Here is an 18,298-nt window from a genome sequence, read left to right as displayed (position 1 = left end):
AATATCTGGGGAGTTTGGTGGACAGCAAAACTGTTTGAACTCGGAAGACTTTTCCTGGAGCCACTCTGTAGCAATTCTGGACATGTGGGGTGTCACATTGTCCTGCTCGAACTCCCCAATCCGTCAAAAAGCACAATGGGCGTGAATGGATCCAGGTGACCAGACAGGATGCTTACGACCGTGTCACCTGTCGGTCATATCTAGAATTGTCAGGGGTCCCGTATCACTCCAACTGCACACGCCTCACACAATTACAGTGTCTCCACCAGCTGGAGCAGTCTCTTGATGACATGCAGGGTCCACGGATTTGTGAGGTTCTCTCCACACTCGTACACATCCATCTGCTCCATACAATTTGAAATGCGACTTGTCTGACCAGGCAACATGTTTCCAGTCATAAACAGTCCAATGTTGGTGTTGACAGGCTCAGGCGAGGGGTAAAGCTTTGTATTGTGCAGTCATCCAGGGTACACAAGTTCCGAAAGCCCTTATGGATGATGTTTCGTTGAGTGGTAATGTGCGCACGCGCACACACATACACACACACACACACACACACACACACACACACACACACACACACTTGTTGATGGCCCAGCATTGAAATCTGCAGCAGTTTACAAAAGGGTTGCACTTCTGTCATGTTGAAAGATTCTCTTAGTTATTGTTGGCCCCATTCTTACAGGATCTTTTTCAGGTCGCAGAAATGTTGGAGATTTTATGCTTTACTGGATTCCTGACATTCCCACTACACTCGTGAAATGGTTGTATGGGAAAATCCCCACTTCATCGCTACCTCAGAGATGCTGTGTCCCATCACTCGTGCACCAGTTATAACACCACATTCAAACTTGCTTAAATTTTGATAACCTGCCATTGTAGCAGCAATAACAGATCCAACAACTGTGCCAGACACTGTTTCTTTGGTGCTTTAGTGTAAATTAGATTCTGAACTTTGTGTTGTGTGGTGACTGATAGTGTATTTTTTAAATATAATTTTATAATTTGTTTTATCCCCATTTTTGTCACATACTGGAATTTTTGGCTTCAGATACTATGTATGTTTTCACATACAGGGACCTGAAGATGATACTTTTCATATCAAAACTGGTAGCATGTTTTGAATCAACAACATTTGAATTACAATACAGCTGTTGGTTTCGGTTTGCATTATTCAAGTGTCTCTTGTGTGGCTGCTGCCCCACTGTCATCAGTGGATTACCTGAGACATAGAAATTTATTGATGAATGTTAACATTGGTAACAGTTCATATAATTTACATCATTTTATGATGTAGAGAGGTTGATACTCAGTTGATATTTCTACAGTGAAAAGGCTTACTTTTTAACAATGACATGTATATGTTGGAGGATTTTAAAGCTTGGTGTGCTGAAATAAAATATTTTCCAGTACTTCTTGGTAATTTTTACAGTCAATGTTGTATATGAGGTCAAAACTTCCTGGCAGATTAAAACTGTGTGCCGGACTGAGGTTTTGCCTTTCACAGGCAAGAGCTATACCAACTGATCTACCCAAGCATGACACACCACCCATCCTCACAGCTTCACTTCCACCAGTACCTTGTCTTCTACCAACTTCACAGAAGTTTACCTGCAAAAGTTATGGCCTTGACAAGAAAGGATACTGCATAGACATGGTTTTGTCACAGCGTGGGGGATGTTTCCAAAATGAGATTTTTCACTCTGCAGCAGAGTCTGTATTGACATGAAACTTTCTGACTGACATGGATTGAGTTGTGCTTGGCTAGATCAGTTAGTAGAGCACTTGCCAACAAAAGGCAAAGGCATTGAGTTAGTCTGTCTGGCACACAGTTTTAATCTGGCAGGAAGTTTCATATTGGCCCATACTCCTCTTCAGAGTGAAAATCTCATTCTGTAATATGATGTCCTTTAAAAAACTATATTTAATGTTCCCTCCACTCTGAACTTAATCTTGTTCCTGTTCATCATTTATTAATGTGACTCTTTGCCTGCTGCTGATAAGAAGTGACCCCATCCATGGAAAGTAAAAACCTTTAATATCATACTATTTTAGTTTCACTAGCAAAATTTTATGATCTACACAATCAGAGACCTTGTCAAGATCACAGAAAAAAACTAAAGGGATAAATTTCATTGTTCTAGAATTGAGTTCATATCATCTTATGTTGCATTCTCAGAAGAGAAGCTTCTATGGAAGCCAAACTGAGCTATAGCTTAAATCTTATTCTCAGAAAGATGATTCAGTTTTCTATTATAAACCATTTTCTCATAAATTTTTGTGGACATAAGAAAGAGTGAGATTGGGTTACAGTTTCTCTCCTTCACTTTTGTGTATTGGTATTACTACAGTATTCTTCAGTCTTTCAGAAAATATTGCTTGCATTCCAACTGATAACAAAGCAAACTCAAGGTGGGCACTGCCATCATAGAGGGAAAGGTTACTACTTCAGTGACTCAATGACTTTTGTGATATCTCTAACAGATGAATTGGCAAAACTAATGCCTGGCAGTGGAATATGCATTACATGTCTAAGTAAATTTATTGGTTCCATTTTCACTAGATAATTTATTTGTCTCCATGTTTTCAGTTATGGTTAGGAAAAATTACTTGAATTTAGAAGTCAGTGATTTTATTTTCATCTGTCTTTCAGCTCCTGCCATCTGAGTCCCATTTGCCTTTCCTCGTTTGAATTTCATTGCTAATAATGCTTCAGATTGACCTTTATTTGTTCTTGGAATTTTTAATTTTTTATGTTTATTCCATAATTTCACCTGTTCAATGAAACTGTAGAATTTTGCACTACTGGTTAAAGGGTATTTTAAGTCTTGATTAGAGCTGGCCCTTTGCATTAAATAAGGCTCTCTTGCCCTAGTACAAGATATTTTGATTTCAGATGTTAGCTGCACTTTCTTCACCTGCTAAGTGTTCCTGACCTGCTGTAAAGTGAAACTGGACTCATAATGTTAGAAGAATATTTTTAGGAAAAAGTAAAATTTTTGTCCACAGTGTGCCTTTGGGTGGTCTCTCTCTCTCTCGTGGGTGTGGGTGAGGGGTGGGGGCACATGATTGTTACATCATCAGTAGAGAACATTGTGTACTCAACCTGTTATCTTTTACCTTTCAAATGTGGTCATCCTTTTGTTTTTTCTTCATTGTCTGGCTACTCCTTCCCACATCCCATGGCCGTGCACAAACTTATTCTTCTCGACTTCATCTCCAGGCAGGGTGATGCTGTAAGAGAGTGTCTCACTATTTCCAGCTGCTGAATGATGAACATGTCTTCTGCAATAATCTGCTGTATTCTTTCTGCTATTTAGATCAATGAAGACAGATCCAATTATCAGTAACTCCTAACTTCAGACCTGTCATTCAATACATCTGACCACACTGAACTCAACTTATAATCTAAGATTTATGGTTTTCGTTTGTCTTTAGTGTATCTCAAAGATGTTCAAAACACCTGCAAAGGGCATCATCAAGGCATAAATATTCACTTCCGGCAAGTGCTGCTGCACTCATCATGCCGTGTCTTGCCCCTGCTGTGTTACATCACTGCATAGGTACCATCTACACAGATCCGGCCATGTGTTGTATATTTTTCACCCTACATAAGCTGTGTGTAAAAGACACAGCAATATTTCACCAGCATAAGTGTCCTCAGTGGAACATAAGTCATTCTCACAAATAACCCATGTTACACTACACTTGGTAAAGTTCTTACTATGTGTCGTCCTGTAAGTTCTCTCTGAATAGCATAATTCAGTCAGCATTTACAGTTTTGTGAAATTTTCCTTTTCCTTTCTTAGTTAAACCTGATTGACAGGATACATTATTGCTGCCATTTGAGCATCTAATCAGAGATAGCATTTGTTATGGAGCTCACTTCTATTTCATTAAAGACAGACAGGTATATAAATAAATAAATAAATAAATGCTCACTGTTGCAATAAGTCCTAGTTTTGTCAGAAATGTTATTGTGGGGTCAAAGCTGAACATCATTGATTCCAGACACTCTTGATCAGAAGTATACGAGATGATATCTATAACAATAATGGAAATTCATGGATGGAGCAACACATAGAATGAGGGAAAGGCAACCACTTGCATATAGCGAGTCAATGTGTGGAGTGCAGAAATATGTAACAGAAAACTGCATTTGCAATAGCTTTCGAGCATTAGCTCTTTTGCTAGGAATAGTATGCAGAATCACACAAACAACCCACAGAAAGTCTTGCTGTGGCCACGAGAGTGGGTATTTGAGTTTTTGTGTGGTCCTTGTGAATGAGTGTACTGTTGTCAGAAAGAGCTAGTGCTCGAAAGCTAGTGTGAGTGCTGTTCTCTATTGTGTGTTACTGTGCCCCCTGCATTAGTCTGCTGTTGGTGAGTGGTTGCCTTTCCCATTTTTAGATGAAATCTGTATTGAAATCTCCACATACAGTCACTTCCCAGTTATTTGTACTAAGTCTTATTAGTACCCACTCTTTGGTTAGTGAAGTTTAAAATATTTTATGTAGGGAACCAATAGATCGTCAGAACTGATAATTTGTGTCTTCCAAGTCTGTTGTGCTAAAGTACAGCACTCTTGCTGTACAGAAAACATTTGTGACGACTGAACACACGGTCAGGCAACTGAACACCGGGTCTGCCCTTGCTTGTCCTTTACACAGGAATTCAGTTTGTTGAAATTGGTTAAACATGCAGCTTATGTTTTTCATAGTTGGTGGGTTGATGCCAAATCAAATTGCCCTTGGCACTGACGCTGCCAACTTACTTTTTCTGAACTCAAGAATGCAGGGATTTTAGTCACAAGCGATACATACTGGCTTGCTGCTGCTGCTGCTGCTGCAAGCACTCTAGTGGGTGTTTACACAGCTATCAGCCCTCTAGCAGATCCTCTTCTGTTCAAAAGTGTGTAGATTGTTTGCATGCAACACATATGTCCTGAAATGTGACTTTATTAAATTGGTTCCATCTTTTTGAATAACTTGGTAGTGTGAGGGTAAAACACTTGGGAGAATGAGGATGGGAAGGGTATCACTTAAAAGTACGATACCCTGTTCTGAAGGCACAAACAGGGCTGGCTCCACTCTCCCTCTCTGTCGTCCACTGCAGTTGACGTCATTTTTCAGACCTGTTACCAGATCTTAACGTCTTGCTGTGAGGTTCTCAGATCAAACAAAATTTCTAGGCAACAGTGTGAATTGGGACAATGTCATAGGAAGGTGAACCAAAGACTGTGTTTTATTGGCAGTCCACATGCAATGGTGCAAGAAATGAACTGAAGCAGCAGCTTACACTGTGTTATAGGGGGAGAGTGACAGACTAGCCTGGATAGAGCTCTAATGCACACACTTCTGGGACACAGGGAGGCAAGCCAGCCTCTTGGATTAATGACAAAGACTGGTGAGCTGGCCAGCCTGGATGTGCTTTTTAGGTAGTTTCGCACATCCCACTAGGTGAGTAGTGAGATCGTACGTATGTCCCACCTCAGACACTTACAGGGATACCACCTCCGGGTCTGAATTGTTGTAATTCTTTATATTTATGGTACGTGAAATTCAGAAGAGAAATATCAATTATCCAAAGTAATGCAATACAAATCTTAAAAATTCTCAATAAAATTGACTTTGGAGTTTGCCGAGGAACTTGAATTTACTAAAATTGAAGAGATTTTCGTGATGGCCATATGGTTCATTTGAAAACCTCAGACAATGCTAATGGAATTATCAGTGGGTTCTAGTTCAAATATCCTTCTCTCTCTCTCTCTCTCTCTCTCTCTCTCTCTCTCTCTCTCTCTCTCTCTCTCTCTCTCTCTCTGGTTTCTTTCCTCTTTCCGTTCCACTCAAATGCCTACATCATTTAATATAAAACTCATCAGACATATGCTAAATAACTCTAATCATTTCTTGTTTCTAATTGTGTATTGCATGCAAAATCCTTGTGTCATTGCAAATATAAATTCTTTGTTATTTATGTTTTATAAAAGTTTGTTAATAAATTTGTAATATTTCTTTAATTTAAACAATTTTCATTGATAATTTTTTTAAAAATATTAATAATTAAGCACTTATATTTGCAGTGCATTTGATATGCAAATAAGAACAAGAAGGCATACAATTTCATAATAAATGATAATTAGAGATGAGTTAATTGGTGTGTATTTGATAACTTTTATATTTAAATGATTTAGGTATTTGAACTGAACAAAAAAAAGTGAAGGGGAAAAAGACGACAGCAAGATTCGAACCAGCGATACATTGATTACCTGATTACCACATTACAATGCTATTGATTGAACCACACGGCCTATCATGAGAGAGGCTTAATTTTTAGTGAATTATAGTTCTTTGGAAACCTTCAAAGTCAGTTTCCTTGACAATTTTTGAAAGTTACATTAAATAATTTGGAGGACTGATATCAGAGTTCTGAACTTCACATACTATAAATATAAAAAATTACAAGAATCCCATTGATGGGAGATTTCCTTCTTAGAAAAAGTTACCACACTGGACGAGATCTGCACTAGCCACAAAAAGATTAGGTAAAGAGACTCCTTCCCAGGGGGAGTGGTGGTGTTGGGAAGGGCATCTGGCCGATGGATGTCACTAACGTTCCCATCTCTGTAGGGGAATGAGAAAAGACAAAAAGGAAAAGAAGGAGAAGTGGGGTGAGAGATAATGGATATGATAGGTGAGCTGGAATGTTGGTGATTAAAATAAAGGCAATTTCCATTGTGGCTAAATCTTTTCACAAAATTTCAGTTGACAACTTTTGTAGGAAGAAATGACAGTTGCAATAAAATATGTTAGAGTGAATATGGAAAGATAGGGTGTTCAGTTGTTCCACGAGTATGTGGAAAGGTAGAAACATAATTTGAAAGTAGTGTCTTATGCACTATGCAAAGCCCTTAAGTTGTGAATGGTGGAGTAATCACTCAGATGTAGAGCCAGCAGCCTGCAACCTGCATTTATATTTATTCAGTTATTGCTTGTAGGACAGGGAAGCAAAAGTCATTCTCCCAGTGCTTTCACTGCCCAAAATTCAGACTGTATTGAGCATTTCAGTTGTTTTAATCACGCTTTATCCCAGTGTTTGGGTGCCAGGGCTAAGCACTGTCAGTTTGTGTGTGCACTCGTGTATTGCCGTGACAGTGAATTCCCTGCTGCCATTTCCCACCAGTAGCAGACATCAACTAAAGGTGAAATCCGAGAGCACTGGGAGTATGTATTCTATTGGAGAATCCTGAAATGGCGCACAGAATTGGTATGTTTGCACGTGCGAGGGAAATCGGAAAGTAATTTCCATTAAGTTGTAAAAAAATGTTGGAATTCTTAGAGAAAATTAATAGAAAAACCTTAGAAAATGCTTACTACAATCAGCAGTCAGATCTAAGCATTTATCATCTCTCTTAACGAATGGACAAATTGCCACCGTTAATTGCAGCTAGCTCGTGGTAGCATCTTTTAAGTTCTTTGTCAGTGAGTGTTGGGAGCCAGGTCGCTTTTACGTGTGCTTGGAGAGATGAAAATCACTTCACACCATGTCTGGGCCTAAGGCACGATCTGAACTGACTCAATAGTTCTTGTGTTTGTCAGAGTATGGCTGAGCATTGTTGTGCAAAACGTGACACTGTAGTAAAAAGACTGCATCACTTTTTTCAGTAGCTGTTATCAGTTTTGTTAATGACAGTGTGTAAGCTTCAGGACTGATTGCTTTCCATCTGCAAATAAAACTCCTTTGTCATCCCAAAAGATTGTAGCTATACTTTTACTGGCCGACAGAATTTGGCGTGCTTATTTTTGTTTAGTCGACTGAAGCTGTTTGACTCCTCGCTGACGACTTCTGTTTAACCTCCACTTTAGCATGAGAAACCAAAGCCTCAGTCCCACTCGTGGTTCTGTTCCATACGTTTTCTCTGTACAGACTGTAACAAAAATGCAAGTCCAGTGTAGCATTCATCTGAAGAATCTTGTGTTTTTTAGAGTAAAGTTTCAGAACCAAATGAGAAAAGAACTTGTTATGTTGTAGCTGTTCAGTCACGTCTCGTGCAGAACAGTGAGAAAAATCTGCAGAAAGTTGTCAGAAGTATGAGGTATTGTGAAACACAGATTTCCAAATTTCTGTATTAGTTCATTGCTGACTACAGACAAAAACATAGCCACTTCCGTCATCATGAACAGTTGTACCCCCCCCCCCCCCCTCTCTCTCTCTCTCTCTCTCTCTCTCTCTCTCTCTCTCTCTCTCTCTCTCTCTTTTTCTCTCTCTCTCTCTACATCTCAGTTTTAAGCAAATGGGAGTCCATATAGTAACTGTTTCACTTGCCCCCACTATTTTGCATGCTAAACCGAAACAGAGCTGTTATTATTGTTGTTGTTGTTGTTGTTATACCTTCCATAATTTGCTTTCTTTTCTCGTTCATTTCTGCTTCCTCTGCTTTCAAGAAAACTTTTTGTTACATCTTAGTCACTGATCCTCTTTAAGTCACTCTTAGCTGCTCCAAAACCTGGGAGTGAACCAAATTTCCATTGCCAATCTTTGAGCCACACGAACAAGGACAGGTGCAGGCACATAGTTCACGATCACCAGGCCTTGGCCCGATATCCTGGATTAAATTGCAAACCGATCTGCAGTGCCTCGTGGAGTGACTCGTGTGTCTGTCAGTTGGTTGGTTTGGGTTGGTTTGGGGAAGGAGACCAGACAGCGTGGTCATCGGTCTCATCGGATTAGGGAAGGATGGGGAAGGAAGTCGGCCGTGCCCTTTTAGAGGAACCATCCCGGCATTTGCCTGGAGTGATTTAGGGAAATCACGGAAAACCTAAATCAGGATGGCTGAACGCGGGATTGAACCGTCGTCCTCCCGAATGCGAGTCCAGTGTCTAACCACTGCGCCACCTCGCTCGGTAAGTGTGTCTGTCAGTGAAGATTTGTTTGTCAGATACAGATTGCAGACTCAGCTGTCCCTTATGAGGAGAACGCTCAGTAACAGTAACGCGCGCGAGTGTATACCTGTCCTTTTTTCCACCTAAGGTAAGTCTTTCCGCTCCCGGGATTGGAATGACTCCTTACCCTCTCCCTTAAAACCCACATCCTTTCATCTTTCCCTCTCCTTCCCTCTTTCCTGATGAAGCAACCTTGGGTTGTGAAAGCTTGGAATTTGTGTGGTTTTTGTTGTCTCTATCAACATACCAACACTTTCTCGTTCGGTAAGTTACAGCATCTTTGTTTTTATGTATGTTTTTTGCACGTGGAATGTTTCCCTCTATTATAAACTATACTTTTCATAATATTGTCCTTACATGAAGAAAATAATATTCCTTGCTCTCAGAACATGTACATACCTTCATTAAGAAAGAAATTTGGATAAGTTGGAGAAAGAGCCAGATCACCTCATGTTGAGAGGCACCTATGTTTTGTAAGGACAAGAGGAGACAAAGATGAGGAGGAAGTCTTAATGAAACCTCAAAGCCAAAGATTATAAATCATACCGCCTTCCCATCTTGCCTCTGATTCCCTCCCAATCGTAGCATCTCCTTCCCCCTCCCGCTCCCATACTTCCCCCGTCCATATCCTCTCATCCTCTGCCTCCTTTTCTTTACCCCACTCAGTCCCTTTATTCCCTTCTAACCTCCCATTCCACCCACCCCTCTCTTGCCCACTCTCCCTATTTGCAACCTCGCAACCTCGACAGTACTGTCAGCTCCCCCCCTCCCTCTACCCCATACCAGGTGCCCCCCCCCCCCCTCCCCCACCCTGCTGCTTTACCTTCCTCACCACTTTGATGTCCGATCTCTGCGCCCACCTCACTGCCTCCCCATTTTACCACCTGCTCCCTCTCCCCTGCTACTGTAACCCCACCCCCCACACACACTCACCCCCACACCCTGCCCTACCATCCAGCCCACTCTGTCTTATGCCCTTTCTCTCTGCACCACCTACTGTCTTACTCCCTCTGTCTTATACCACCATCTGCCCACTTAGCTTTCTCTGTCTTTCTACCTCTTTACCCTCACCCCTCTGTTTTCTTACCCCTATATTTCCCTTTGTCTTGCTTCTGCCACCTCCTTTTTTACCCCAGTTCTCCCTCCCACACCTTTCTATCAGTTCTCTTTTCTTCTTCATCTCTTTCTCCACCTCCATTTCTTTTCTTGCCTCATGCCCTCCCCACCCTCTTTTTTCCCCTGTTTTGCTTTCTTCACTTCACTTCACTTCACTTCACTTCACTTCACTTCCACTCTGCCCCCTCTTTATCTATTGATCTGTCTGCCAATTATTCCTACCATTGTATGTAAATGAGCTGTGTTGTAATTGTAGCACAAAATTTTAGTGTTAGTATGTAGATACACTTGTGTTAATGTGTTCGTTAAATTGCAGACTGAAGAAGCTCTCTTCGAGGTCTGGACGTTGGGGCGGACCCTCCAAGGGCAGCCAGACCAAGAGGGACGATGCGGACGCGGGGATCGTGGACGGCTACGCTCTCGATGTAATTAAAGTTCCTAGCTCTACCATATTGTCATTGTTCCGTGACTAGGTAGCAATCGAAAGAGCGAGGCTTCTGCCACAGAATAGTGACTGGTACTTGCTTTGTTTCCTAAGATTTATGTTCCTATTTCCAAACTACTTAAATTTACGGAAACTACTTAAATTTACGGAGGTGGTTTCATCACATCTACTTTTCACTATAGACAGGGAATTTCTGTGTTTCAGCTCTGTGTGAAGTGGAACACTGTTCATGAGATGAGATGAGATGAGATGGTCTTTTTCATGTTGTACTATTGTTACTCTGTACCTGACTAATTCACAGCTTTGTGTGTTTTCCTCAAGTCATTTTCTTACAAAAACTGATTTATGTGCAATTCTTGTGCTGCTTTTCACTGTGATTATTCCTTTCTTTGTGGTATCTCATTTCATGGGTCTAGAGAGATCTTATCGTACAAATTACGGGCATAAAATGCTGTCTGATCTTACTCTTCTGCTTACAGCTGTTACTATTGTAACAAAGATGTGACATTAAATGCTGGGACTTCTACTACAACTGCTCTGTGTGTTTTTATTTTCTGAAACAAAGTACACCTCTTAGCCCACATTTCCAAATTCACTCCTGCTTACCCCTGTTGCCACTTCAGTGGTTTGTGTGTTTTCCTGCATATTACTGTCACAATTAATTCAGTTTTCAGTTGTAAGATGATTTGTTACAGTTAGGTCACTCTGTTAGCAGAACAGTAAAAATAATTGTGTAAACAGGAAAACAGTCCAGATAAATGTGCAATGTGAACAGTACTATGAAGATGTAAAAAAAAAAGTCAATTATGTGGACACTGAAACGATGTGGAAAGGGTATGCAATGAAAAAGCTTGCTTACATTATAAATGAATTTTAATAGGGGGTTATATTGGCAAAACTCAAATTTGACTTTATGGCAAATGGCCCTTTAAAGAAAATATAGGTGTAGAGGGAAGTACAAAATAGCTGTTTGAAGTGAAATGTTTGTTTTCACATAAGCCGTATATGAAAATTAATGAAAGTAAATGGACAGGAGTCCTTCACAGTGGCTATATTGGTCGCTAAATAAGAAGCCATCAGCTGATAAATAAATGACTTTATTTGACGCATTTTGGATAGAATCCATCGTGAGATTGACATGAACGTCTTCATCAGATGTGTATAGAGAGAATATGTAACAAAAGTATGGCAACAGGTTTGTTTGTTTCATATTATCTGTACATATATCTGATCACCAAGATGTTCATGGCAGTCTGAGGATGTTGTTCTACCCAAAAAGCATGAAATAAAGTCATTGGTTTATCAGCTGGTTGCTTCTTATGTAGTGACCAATATAGCCATTGTGAAGGACTCCTATTGAGTTTGCATTATGGTCACACTCTTCCTGCATAATTTGTCATAATTAGAAGAAAGTAAATGGCCAAAAAAGAATGAAAATGGATCCATATGGGACAGATATTAATGATGACTATTTAGTTGAAGGATATACAAAGACATTTGTGATCCAGCGACTATAAAAGTACTCTGAGAAGGGGACTGGCAAGAAGAGGATGTTGTGGAAAGTGAGAAACAAACACAAAACATTTGCGCCTATGTATAATATATGTTGAAACTAGCTGCAAAAGAACACTGCTTATTGCCAACAACAGTGATGACCACACAGTGAGGAAAACAAGTGATAAATGGTGCTGTCGACAGATGGTGTAACCAGCCGCTTGTTGGTAGATGAAACACAAGAGGACAAAATGGGATGTAATGATGCTTAACTGTTTGATAGGTTGATGAAAATTTTGTGGGGTTGATCAGAAGGTTCTAAGGGCACGGAAGATGTAATGAACTGGATATTTGGATGGAGGAGGTAGATGGAGAAAGAAGAAACAAACATTGAAATTGAAGACTTTTTTTGTAGTCTGGAGGAGCTACAAAGTCTTTTGGCAGAAGAAAGTGGGCAGAAAATAAAAAATACATATAAAGTAGCCAAATTTCTGCAGTCGCACGTCTGCGAGAGATTGCACTACGCTTCTAGTGACACATTGGTGCAGAAGGAACACTCAGTCACTCAAGAACTGAGTCAGCGGTGAAACTGATGGAGTTCAAACAGGCACAATTGTAGCAGTCCAAACATTCAGCCATTGTTGGAGATTTCAGACATGTTAAATGTATCCATGTTCACTTTTGGGAATATCTTTATGAAGTGGAAATGGGGATGCACTAAATTCAGCCATTGGCCTGAGAGAATTGAGAATAATGCACCTCGCTCGCTGCAGTGGAAACGGTGGTATCGTATGCCTGTGGAGCTGTGGAAGAAGTTGCCATAGAGTGGTGAAGCCCAATATATGACGTAGCACTCAGATTCATGTAATGATTCACACTTCGGCGTTTGGCAAATGGAATTGTGTGGCAGCCGGTTTGGTCCTCTGGGGCCATTATGTGTGATTTGCAACAAATAATGCTATCATATGTATTACGCTTGGTACACGAATGGTCAGATAAACTTACAATCAGAGACAGAAAATGGAGGCCATTGACTAGGAGAGCGAATGCACCTCACTCGCTGCAGTGGAAACGGTGGTGTCGTGTGCCTGAGGAGCTGCGGAAGAAGTTGCTGTAGAGTGGTGAGACTCAATATGTGATGTTGCACTCAGATTCACACAATGATTCACAGGTTGGGGTTCGGCAAATAGAATTGTATGGAGGTGCGAGGCTAAAACAAAAATCTCTTACCTTCGTCTTCAAAGACTGAACGCCCAGCGCATTTCGGGGTACTAATAAACGTGTAGTTCAGTTTAGAAAAAATTATGTACTGTCTGTTGGAGGTTATTAGACAATTATGTCCTTTTAATTTTTTTACATTTAATATGACATAATGACGTCATTTCACAGTAGCATAAGTAGTTTCAACTAGCTACTGGTAATGTTTGCACTGAATGTACATGCTGCAAGCAGTGATGCTATGTACGCGGCTTTATGAATTGGTAATGTCATTCTGTCATGTAAAATATAAAAAAATGAATGAACATATAGGTAAGTCCCTTTAAACCGTCATCATTTCTAATTCAAAATTTGTTTTGAGCTAACCATAGCCACTCTTGTAAAAGTGGTTCATAAAATTCCACCCGTTCACAGGTGTGTGATTTCACTGCAACTTGTCGAGAGCCCGGAAGTCTAGTTTGAAGTTGTATGTTATGTTCAGTAGTTCATTTACTTGTTGTTAAGTCGGGTGAACATTTGTTATGGTCAATGACAAAATTAAAGCTATTGCCGAGAAAATATTTTAGGCAGAGTAGTGTGCTGCCCATATTGCAGCAACAGTTCCAAGTGTTCCTGTTTAAAAATTGATGGCAAATGCTCTGAGATGGGGAAAAGGAGAAAAAATGATTATATTGATTTGTGGGAAGGAGTACGCTGAACTTATGTCACAGTACACTAATTTGTCTAAAATATTTTCTTGTTGCCGGCTTTCAGGAGTAAATGCAGTGGATACTGAAGAACAATATGGTCTGTGGCAAATGGAAAGCTGTTGTTGTTGTTGTTGTTGTTGTTGTTGCTGTTGTTGTTGTTGTTATTGTGGTCTTCAGTCCTGAGACTGGTTTGATGCAGCTCTCCATGCTACTCTATCCTGTGCAAGCTTCTTCATCTCCCAGTACCTACTGCGGCCTACATCCTTCTGAATCTGCTTAGTGTATTCATCTCTTGGTCTCCCTCTACGATTTTTACCCTCCACACTGCCCTTCAATGCTAAATTTGTGATCCCTTGATGCCTCAGAACATGTCCTACTAACCGGTCCCTTCTTTTTGTCAAGCTGTGCCACAAACTCCTATTCTCCCCAATTCTATTCAGTACCACCTCATTAGTTATGTGATCTAACCATCTAATCTTCAGCATTCTTCTGTAGCACTACGCTTCGAAAGCTTCTATTCTCTTCTTGTCCAAACTATTTATAGTCCATGTTTCACTCCCATACATGGCTACACTCCATCTTATATCCTCCTTTCAAGACACTGTCCATTCCGTTCAGCTGCTCTTCCAAGTTCTTTGCTGTCTCTGACAGAATTACAATGTCATCAGCGAACCTCAAAGTTTTTATTTCTTCTCCATTGATTTTAATACTCCAAACTTTTCTTTTGTTTCCTTTACCACTTGCTCAGTATACAGATTCAATAACTTCGGGGAGAGGCTACAACCCTGTCTCACTCCCTTCCTACCCACTGCTTCCCTTTCATGCCCCTCGTCTCTTGTAATTGCCATCTGGTTTCTGTACAAATTGTAAATAGCATTTTGCTACCTGTATTTTACCCCTGTCACCTTTAGAATTTGAAAGAGAGTATTCCAGTCAACATCGTCAAAAGCTTTCTCTAACTCTACAAATGCCAGAAATGTAGGTTTGCCTTTCCTTAATCTTTCATCTAAGATAAGTCGTAAGGTCAGTATTGCCTCATGTGTTCCAATATTTCTTCTTGAAGTCTGAGGGTATTTCGCCTGTCTCATACATCTTGCTCACCAGGTGGTAGAGTTTTGTCAGGACTGGCTCTCCCAAGGCCGTCAGTAGTTCTAATGGAATTTTGACTACTCCTGGGGCCTTGTTTTGACTCAGGTCTTTCAGGGCTCTTTCAAACTCTTCACGCAGTATCATATCTCTCATTTCATCTTCATCTACATCCTGTACCATTTCCATAATTTGTCCTCAAGTACATAGCCCTTGTATAGACACTCTATATACTCCTTCCGCCTTTCTGCTTTCCCTTCTTTCCTTAGAACTGGGTTTCCAACTGAGCTCTTGATATACATACAAGTGGTTCTCTTTTCTCCAAAGGTGTCTTTAATTTTGCTGTAGGCAGTATCTATCTTACCCCTAGTGAGATAAGCCTCTACATCCTTACATTTGTCCTCTAGCCATCCCAGCTTAGCCATTTTGCACTCCCTGTCAATCTCATTTTTGAGACGTTTGTATTCCTTTTTGCCTGCTTCATTTACTGCATTTTTATATTTTCTCCTTTAATCAATTAAAATCAATATTTCTTCTGTTACCCAAGGATTTCTACTAGCACTCGTCTTTTTACCTACTTGATCCTCTGCTGCCTTCACTACTTCATCCCTCAGAGCTACCCATTCTTCTTCTACTGTACTTCTTTCCCCCATTCCCGTATGCTCTCTCTGAAACTCTCTACAACCTCTGGTTTAGTCAGTTTATCCAGGTCCCATCTCCTTAAATTCCCACCTTTTTGCAGTTTCTTCAGTTTTAATCTGCAGTTCATAACCAATAGATTGTGGTCAGAGTCCACATCTGCCCCTGGAAATGTTTTAAAACTTAAAACCTGGTTCCCAAATCTCTGTCTTACCATTATATAATCTGTCTGATACCTTCTAGTATCTCCAGGATTTTTCCATGTGTACAACCTTCTTTCATGATTCTTGAACCAAGTGTTAGAGCTATGATTAAGTTATGCTCTGTGCAAAACTCTACCAGGTGGCTTCCTCTTTCATTTCTTAGCCCCAATTGATATTCACCTACTATGTTTCCTTCTCTTCCTTTTCCTACTCTCGAATTCCAGTCACCCATGACTATTAAATTTTTGTCTCCTTTCACTACTTGAATAATTTCTTTTATCTCATCATACATTTCATCAATTTCTTCATCATCTGCAGAGCTAGTTGGCGTATAAACTTGTACTACTGTAGTAGGCGTGGGGCTTGTGTCTATCTTGGCCACAATAATGCGTTCACTATGCTGTTTGTAGTAGCTTACCCGCACTCCTATTTTTTTATTCATTATTAAACCTACTCCTGCATTACCCCTATTTGATTTTGTATTTACAACCCTGTATTCACCTAGGTCTTGTTCCTCCTGCCACTGAGCTTCACTAATTCCCACTATATCTAACTTTAACCTATCCATTTCCCTTTTTAAATTTTCTAACCTACCTGCCCGATTAAGGGATCTGACATTCCACGCTGCGATACGTAGAACACCAGTTTTCTTTCTCCTGATAACGACATCCTCTTGAGTAGTCCCCGCCCGGAGATCCGAATGGGGGACTATTTTACCTCCGGAATATTTTACCCAAGAGGACACCATCATCATTTAATCATACAGTAAAGCTGCATGCCCACGGGAAAAATTACGGCCATAGTTTCACCTTACTTTCAGCCGTTCGCAGTATCAGCACAGCAAGGCCGTTTTGGTTAGTGTTACAAAGCCAGATCAGTCAATCATGCAGACTGTTGCCCCTTTAACTACTGAAAAGGCTGCTGCCCCTCTTCAAGAACCACATGTTTGTCTGGCCTCTCAACAGATACCCCTCCGTTGTGGTTGCACCTATGGTATGGCCATCTGTATCGCTGAGGCACACAAGCCTCCCCACCAATGGGAAGGTCCATGATTCATGGGGGGAAATGAAAGCTGGCAACAAAAAAATATTTTAGACAAAATAGTGTATTGTGACAACGGTTCAGTATACTCCTGTCTGCAAATCAATATAATCAGTTTTTCTTCATTTCCCCCTCTCAAACAGATCAGTTGTCATCAATTTTCAATCAGGAGTATTTTGAACTGTTGCTACAACATGGGTAACATTACTACTCTACTAAAATATTTTCTCGGCAGCAGCTTTCATTTTTTCATTGACCATAACAAATGTTCACCCGACTTAACAAATAAATGCAGTGGAATGCTCACAATAATTTTGTAGGACAGTTTATTTTCTATATTTAAATAGTAAATTATTGTAGTAAAGAATGTATGATACCACTTAAAAATAACACACAGGTTTGGATTCCGGCTGGTTTGCCAGTTCTAAGGTCCACCCTGAAACCTTCTCCGATGGCTCTGAAATAAACTGGAATGTTGGTAATTCACACAGTCCAGGCAAATACTGTTTACTGAGCTTTGGGAAGAATGAAAATGAATTCTTTATCAGTGTACCAGAGCTCTGTAAAAAGCCTTTCCTCCTAAAAGTAAGCGTGTAATAGAAGTAAAAATCAGCAGAACAGACAGCAATGTATGTCAAAATACTTAGGATGTACGATGTACTTTTTTGCGTTGCATAAATTATGTAGAAGATAAGATTTCAGGATTACAGTGTGATATATGTATGGAGATAAGTCAAGCGTGTTCTGAAACTTATTTAAGCAGGTCTTTGGAATACAAAGATTACTTTTGTGTTTACTTTCATTTTAGATGATCACAAACACTTTTAAGTCTGCTCTTATGCAATGTCTTTTTACAAACTAAACATCTCTTTTATGTTCTCTCTCAAAATTTTAGCTGATTTCTTTCTTCTGGGCCTTTACTCTTTGAAACTAAAAGAAAAAGTTGAACCTCTCATGTGTCTTTGTAGCAGGCTGTGTGTGTGTGTGTGTGTGTGTGTGTGTGTGTGTGTGTGTGTGTGTGTGTGTGTGTGTAGAGGGGTGGCGGGGGGGGGGGGGGAGTTTGCATGCTGCATGCACGTCGTCTGTCACTTGTAACTTCTGCTTTGTGTGGCTGTGTAAACAGTACCACCTTTTACAAGTGCTATTCTCTTGGTACCCTTAGAGTTCTGAGAAAAAATTGTCACTTTTCACATTAATGTCTTTTACTTTCTTTCCCTTCCCATCACTCATCTCCCCCCCCCCCCCCCCCCCCCCCCCCCTCTCTCTCTCTCTCTCTCTCTCTCTCTCTCTCTCTCTCTCTCTCTCTCTCTCTCTCTCTCCCCCCCCCTCCCCTCTACCGTCTCTCTCTCCTCCCCTCTATCCTCTGTCTCTCCTCTCCTCTGTCTCTCCTCCCCTCTACCCTCCCCCCCCCCCCCTCTCTCTCTC

The 18,298-nt window shown here is 40.5% G+C and overlaps 1 protein-coding gene across 1 annotated transcript in view; it reads left to right on the top strand.

Moving 5' to 3' along the window:
- Positions 1–18,298, top strand: part of LOC126109424 (TBC1 domain family member 5) — a 161,462-nt gene that overhangs the window by 117,570 nt on the left and 25,594 nt on the right. Inside the window, exon 12 of the mRNA XM_049914458.1 lies at positions 10,375–10,483. Coding sequence (XP_049770415.1) covers positions 10,375–10,483 — 109 coding nt within the window. The remainder of the gene's footprint in view (positions 1–10,374; positions 10,484–18,298) is intronic.

This window comes from Schistocerca cancellata, chromosome 12 (genome assembly GCF_023864275.1).
Source record: "Schistocerca cancellata isolate TAMUIC-IGC-003103 chromosome 12, iqSchCanc2.1, whole genome shotgun sequence".
In the NCBI taxonomy this organism is placed as follows: Eukaryota; Metazoa; Arthropoda; class Insecta; order Orthoptera; family Acrididae; genus Schistocerca; species Schistocerca cancellata.
Note: the sequence above shows the minus strand (reverse complement) of the source record. Positions and strands in the feature narration are given on the sequence as shown.